This window comes from Drosophila melanogaster, chromosome 3R (assembly GCF_000001215.4).
Source record: "Drosophila melanogaster chromosome 3R".
NCBI lineage: Eukaryota > Metazoa > Arthropoda > Insecta > Diptera > Drosophilidae > Drosophila > Drosophila melanogaster.
In genome coordinates, this window is record NT_033777.3 from 11,087,784 (window position 1) to 11,094,857 (window position 7,074).

General features: G+C 40.5%; 1 protein-coding gene across 2 annotated transcripts; it reads left to right on the top strand.

Moving 5' to 3' along the window:
- Window positions 1–636: 636 nt before the first annotated feature.
- CG43449 (uncharacterized protein) lies at window positions 637–1,573 on the top strand. 2 transcript variants are annotated; one of them, NM_001260110.1, is made up of 1 exon: window positions 637–1,573. In NM_001260110.1, exon 1 carries the CDS (start codon window positions 655–657, stop codon window positions 889–891), a length of 237 nt encoding a protein of 78 aa, NP_001247039.1. In that variant the 5' UTR covers window positions 637–654; the 3' UTR covers window positions 892–1,573. The 2 variants fall into 2 exon arrangements, with proteins under 2 accessions (NP_001247039.1, NP_001247038.1); NM_001260109.1 differs by having other exon boundaries at window positions 637–1,150.
- The last annotated feature ends 5,501 nt before the right edge of the window (window positions 1,574–7,074 follow it).

Sequence of the window (7,074 nt, forward strand, 5' to 3'; positions counted from 1 at the left end):
ACAAGGACTTTCCAGCTACCTGCTTGCACTTCTTAGTTGGTTATGCATTTGTTAAGCTCGCGAAAAGAAATTGCAACTCTAGCTGGCTTTTTCCCCTCGGTCCCTGGCTTTGAGCTCCTGCCTTACGACTGCTGCTGCTACACGCCCAGTAATTGCCATTGCACTTGTTGTAGATGTAGTCGTTGTAGTCCTTGTCCAACGCCTGTCACGCCCACCCGCTGGCTTGCCATGCCCGTTAACCGCCCACTGAAAGCCAGCTTGCACCCGCGGAGCCACTAAAAACAACCGCAACACAAAACTATTTTGTTCACGCAATGCGAAAATGCATTGTTGTTGGCGCACTCTTGCCGCTGGCACTTGGCGTTACGTATACGCAACGTATGCCAGGGCGCAATTTGCATTTGTATGCACATTGTTGTTCGTCGGGCGCGGCAGTGGGCGTGGACTTTGGCTTGGTTTCCCTTGTAATTGCTTTAAACGTCATCATCACAGCCTCTTGCTCCGCAGCAGAATGCGTTCATTGTTGTTATTGTTGGACCGAGCGCTTTGTTTGGGCCCTAACTGAAGTTTATTACATTCGGTTTTGATTTAGCAATCAATATTGAATTTAGTTCTGGCATTGTTACAAAATTCAAGTTTTAAGCCTATTAAGCAATGAACAATCTGTGGCGCGAAATCGGCTTTATTACCAAGCGAAGGCCGAAGAAACATGTGAAAATCATTCGGATCAAGAAACGCGTTGCCAAATCGAAGAAAGTCTTCAAGCGAAGGCAATATGAACTGATACAACTTCATTTGAGAAATCGTATAAAGTATTTAATTATCGAAAATCTGGAGCAAGCCTTGGCAAAAATCCAAACTAAGAAAGGGATTCAGAAGAGCTTAAAGTAACATAAACCTAAGTTATGAAAATTAAAATTATTATTATTGAGAAATTACCAGTATTGCTAGATAGATAATCTTAAAATTACTGCCCATTTGATTTCCCAAACTGTTTCACAGTAAATTAGACCATTTTCAAAGAAAAAGCGAACATAAACAATAGACGGAAGTGAAATCAATTTCAATTGTTTGCTACCCCATTGAGATGATTAAAATTTGAAATAAAATCTCGTTGGTCGGCTACCACACACACAATCATTTTCAAACTGAGCTCAATAAAAATCAAAGCCACTGAAGAATCATCATCGCATTGAATGCTACGAATCCGAGCCGAATGGTAACTTCCCCAGCATTAATAAATATTTACAGGCACGTCGCGTCCTCTTCAATGGAATGGCCTACTGGGCAGTTCCAGTCTCAGTTCTGGCAATGAAATCAAATCAAATATGCGCGCTGACGCTTTATATATCGCACCAAAAAGGCATCCACCAGCATCGTTCGCTTTCGGTGTGCTCACAAGAATTTAAATCATCCGACTTACATGCTACTTACAAGCCAAAGCGCCTATATGTATGCCCCATAAAATGCGAGCAAGACCGAGTGCAGAATGGGCAAGTGGAAAAATGTTAGACATCACTGACCAAAATATTGTTTTGCAAGCTATGTATCCTGAAATTTGAACACAATTTGGAAGTGTGAAATAATTAAACCAGAATGTTAGTATCAGACTAAGATATTAATCTCTGGCCTAATTATTTCACTTTTCGAATAACAAATAAATACAAATTCATCTTTGATTCGTTTTGAAATCCTTGAAAAAATTAAGAAAAGCCTGCAATTTATTTATAAATTTACTTTCCTTACACATCATATGCATTATTTCGTTCAGTGCTTAAGAGAGCGGAAGAGGTTAGAGGGCAGGGTGAGGAAACAGAGTGGCGAACAGTCTCTGGCGGGCAGTTTTTGGACAACGCAGCAGCCTGAGACTGACATCGCCCCCAATGGCCACCCACTTTGGTTTCTTGGGCGGACTGCAACAAAAACGAAGTTATTATTCGTCTTTCGGACGCTCGACGGCGCAGCCAGGGTCTTTGCCTTCTTATGCACACGGAATTTTTATGAGTTAATTTAATTTATAGTTTTATTATTATGTTCGGGGCATAATAATGGGCAATGGCGCGAGTATCGGGACCCTCGGTCGTTGGAACAGTCGTTAAGCTCGTCCTTTCATGCACTTTTCAAGTGTGAATCGGCACACGACGATTGCCTCTTGTTTCTCCATTTTCTAGCCAGCTTTTGTCTTCGGCCCTGCTATTCTGGCCAAACAACTTGTAAACAAGTCGAAATGGCGCATAAATTTAATTTAAACGCCGGCATGCCGGATAGTATGCTACAATTTTTGCACTGTTGATTTATACGCTAATAAAAGCAATTTCACTGAATGCCAAATGAAAGCAGCTCCACAATCGGAGTAACTGACAGCCAAAAGGGGGTGAATTGGGGGTTGGCTAAGAGTGAGTGGAGAAAGTCGGATGAGAGAAGGCCGATGGCCTGCCTTTGACATCGTAGACAAGCTGTTCAAGTGGCTCGTTCCTCGAGCTTCTGGCTCTTACATTTTTGGTCATTTTGGCGGCCCCTCAAAGTTTTATTTACGCAGCAAATTTAATTATTTACTCTGACTTCCCGACTTGAGTTTGTGGGCGAAACTAATGGATTGACCGCATCATTCCCGTCGTCAGTCTAGCATTATGATTAACTTTGCCCTTAGCCAACAACTTGAATTCTATGCCACTTTAAAGTGGCTCCTTTAAAGCATTAATAATGCAGGCCAAATCAACAAATTCTGGCTGGTACTCACATTTTTTGGGCTAATATTGTTTACATTTTAATAACATGAATGCGTAACATGCATTTTACATGCACATTTTCGGGGCAATTTTATTCAATATTTGCCCGGCAACAAAAAATTTAAACAACATATGTATTAATTTTGCAACACCTAAACAAATGGCCAAACCGATGGCGCTAACAATAAAATATCGCCACTAATGCTGGATGACTTTCACATGTTTTAAAGGTGCCTTAAAACACAGAACCCAAAACACTGTTTAACTGAAGAGAATGTAACGAGAAATGAGGAACAAAACAATAAGTCGGTTCCTGAATATTTCACCTGATACATGAATGCAACGAATACGCACACTCATGCCGTTGGGTATTAAGCTTTAATGAAGCAATAAATTTAAAATCCGCCTTTTTTATTATGAACAAATTCCCGCATTCATGTACAAGACCGAGAGCAAAATAGCGGTCTGTCAGGTTGGCGAGTTCGTTTGTATAAATACATAAACCTTTTTAAGCTGTCAAGTGATATGTCAAAATTGATATCCGAGTCATTTAAAATGCATGCAAATGTGGCGCATCGACAAAAAACCGACCAAACCCGAAGCTCAGCGAAAGAAGACGATAGAGGAGTAAAGAGCAGGGATAAAGGAGTGGCAGGACTCAAACACGTAGCAAACAGGACTCGCAGCACATTTGCATAAATACGTTTACGTAATGTGAAATGTCAGCGACAGCGTTAAGGACTTCGCTTGCCCCCGAAAAGGAGAGAACGACTTTCACTCGACAACAAAAGGAAAAACCAGAAACGCACTCAGTGCCAGTGAGCCACAGTTACTCGCTATTTTATGTTTTTTTTTTTTTCTTTTTAGTGCAATTTTTCAGTTCGAACTCGGTCTATATTTTTTCCTGGCGCTGCATTGAAATTCATAACACATCTGATGCATAAACGCCCCCAAGCTGGCTATGGAAATTTCACGCATTTTATTAACACTGCAGGGGGCGTGGCACTGCCTGTTCGCGACACCAGTGGACTGCCAGTAAGAAAAATAAAGAACAAAGGAAAAACCAGCGGGAAAGTCACTGCGACGTCAGCGGGAGTTTAATGATGGATATATTAATTATAAATTTTCATGTTGCCGGCCGACAGCGAGTGAAGTTTGAAAATTACCAAAACAGTCACTAAATTAAGTTGAATTGTGGTGTTTTAAGGGTTCAAAGGAACATACTAATCATTTTGGGGAATCAAAAGAACCCAATAGTTTTCCACCTCTATTTAGTTTCCTGCAAAAAACAAGACAAATTTTCGCTATATCTTTAATATCGTTATATCTTTAATATTATTAAAAACTTAATGTAACTTTTTCGTACAAAATATGTTACAGAATCTTTCAACGAACAATAAACCATGATGAGCTGAATACGAAAATAAATTATGTAAATACAAATACACAAACACCCTTTGCTGAATACAATCGCTAAGGAAAACAATAAATGAATGAATTATTTTAATTGGGGGAAAATCGGTAATTGGTTATAAGCCAAAATGCAAGATATCCATAACGTGTCAGATTAAAACTTTTGCAACGAGTATTAAATGTTAAATGTAGTAATTAAACAAAATTTACATTTAATACCTTCATTTTCGGAATTGACCCACTTAAAATGGCATTAAGCATTTCACATGTGTCTATCCAATCGTCTGCAGCTCGACTTTCTCATTTCTGAAACACCTTTCACTACTTAATCCGCAGATCGGTGGCAACTCCTTAAAGTCGCTGCGTGGCAAACATATTCATGTCTGCATCGCCTTGCCTCGCCTCGCACTTCACTTCATTTTCCCCTGGCTGCATTTGGCTTCAGTTTCCACGTCCGCTGTTGCAACCTCATTTGCTCCTTCATCTTTCAAAAGCTTTGGTGCCCTCATCCAGTTGCCTATGTTCACTCCATCCTTGTCAGTCTGTCTGATGGCAACATATGGAGGCACATACTCCGCATTGTTGCCGCTGCGCGTGTGGCTGGTGTTCTTGCCACGACACTAGACTACACAACTTGGAAAGTGACTAAATGTTGAATTTTAAATTTAAGACAATTTCTTAAATAAGAAGTACTATTTTTAGTACCTTTGATATTCTTAGAACATTTAAAAAAAAATCGAAAAAATTGTATGTAGAAGGGTTAATGTAGAAGGGTTTATGCTGGCTAGTGTTATTTCCTGCTGCATTTTTGGGGCGCGCACAAAACGTTGATGCATTACTTTCAACTTAACGCGTTTATTGTACAATATAACGCGCCACACACACACACAAGCACACGCAAGCAAATTCGCGTAGTGGCATGTGAACAGAATGGAGGGGTGAGCGGAAAAGCTCCTATGCCATCGCAAAATGTTGCTTATGAATTATTATGAGCCCCATGCACGCATTTTGCATTTGGCAACATTTTATGGAACCGAATATTGTTGGTGCCCTTGTCTGCCACACATTTGCCAGCCCGAAAAGTTTGCCCAGTTTTCGGTGCAGCCCATGGTTGCAAGTCGCAAGCTGCAACCATGACCAGCCATGAGCCCCCGCTTTCGGGCCATTTATGAGTGATTTGCCAACTGGTTTTGTTGGCCACACCGCATCGTCGCGCGTCCCAATTTAGCCGCTGCCGCTGCTCCAAACTTATTTCCAAGTGCATAATTCATTGTTTCGCCCACATTATTTTCATGTCATAAGTTGGGCAGCTGTTTGCCAGGACCTCCACAGCTGTACAGCTCCATTGTTTCCGCAATCCTCTCCTGCTCCACACTGTCTCTTTGGCAATTGGCTACAAGGCATATGGAATTAGTTCTATTTTAGTTGCCAACTGCCACTGTCACTGGCAATATTCAACAAAACTTCTCGCGGCGTGCAATGGAAATATAATTTCGTAGAGTATTTAATTGAATTGTTCAGCTTTGGAAATGGCAGCAACAAAAAAAACAAAAAAAAAAACAAACAAAAAACGTAAATGCAGGAGTACACGGCAGACAGATGACATTATGCCATTTAATAGGACACAAGACACTGACAAGAAAAAAAGTTGGACCAAATAAGGTGAATTGATTAATTTTGTAAACTATTCAGATGGAATATAAAATACTCATATTCCGTTTGCAACAACTCCATTAATTAGGGGAATAATTCAAGCGAAATGCTTTTATCTTGTCCTTTTTAGAATGCAATTACATTTGAAATTCCCATGTTTTAACATCCCCATATGCACCATCAAAAGAATCACCTTGTGCGCTTTTGGCCAGAGTTAAATATATTTTTCCTGTTTTTGCTCACGCTTAATGCATTTGGCAAATCTAGTTAGTTGCTGCCGGCAAGTGCAATTCTTGCTCCATTTCCACAGCGGAACTGGCAGCTCAACCAAGCAGGAATCACGGGTCCAGGGGGCCAAAAGTCTAGGTGCTGGGTACTGGTAACTGGAAACTGGGAACTGGCGCACTGTGCACCTTTAAGCAAATTCAAACTCGATTTGCACTCAAACTAAATGTGTTTACTCTTCACTCGCAGGCAAAAACTATTTACGACTGCTACACGTCTTCAGTGGGTCGGACACAACCTTGCCGGCGGCTTAGTTATTTACATTTGGCGGAGGAGCAACACCACCGAATCCTAGAACCCCACGACACCACCCACATCTACTGCACCTTCAGTTTTATCTGGGAAAGTGCGCCATTTCGTGCACCTTTCAACGCGGCCAGGATGGGAGGATGCTTCATCAGCCGCCAAATGCTCCTGCTTTTCCCAACGGACGGCATCAATCGCTTCCAAAATAACCGGCAGCTGATTGTTTCTTGCCGGTTGTGTTATATAATGGAGAGAAAAACCTTAAACATGTCGGATTAGCAAAAAAAAAAAAATCCAATATTAGTATAAATAAAATTGAATACAAGCTAAAGTCCAAAGAAACATGTCTTACATAATTGTTAGCTGTACACATTTCATATTTATTATTGAATCGGAAAATGTAGATGAATTCTATTCATTACTAAATTATTGAATATGCACTGATGCAGTTGATAATAAGACAACTTGTGTTTATTAATAAAGAAACTGATTGGGAAACTCGAGAGCGATAGTTTCAATTTTCTTCTGTGCACATTTCCGCTTCCTTTGGGAAAATTTCAATTGTAAATAAACTGAAATAACATGGCAGACTGGAGCACAACTTTTCCTTACATCCCGTAGCAGTCTTCAATTAAATCGATTAATTTGAGATACAACAAAAAAAAAACTGAAGAGACGAGGAGTGAAGTGTAGTGCAGAAGGTTTCGACAGAAACGAGAACAAAACTTTGGCATTGCATCGCCCCGAA

Coding starts and splice junctions, on each gene's coding strand:
- CG43449 (NM_001260110.1), top strand. CDS start 655: ATGAACAATCTGTGGCGCGAAATCGGCTTTATTACCAAGCGAAGGCCG.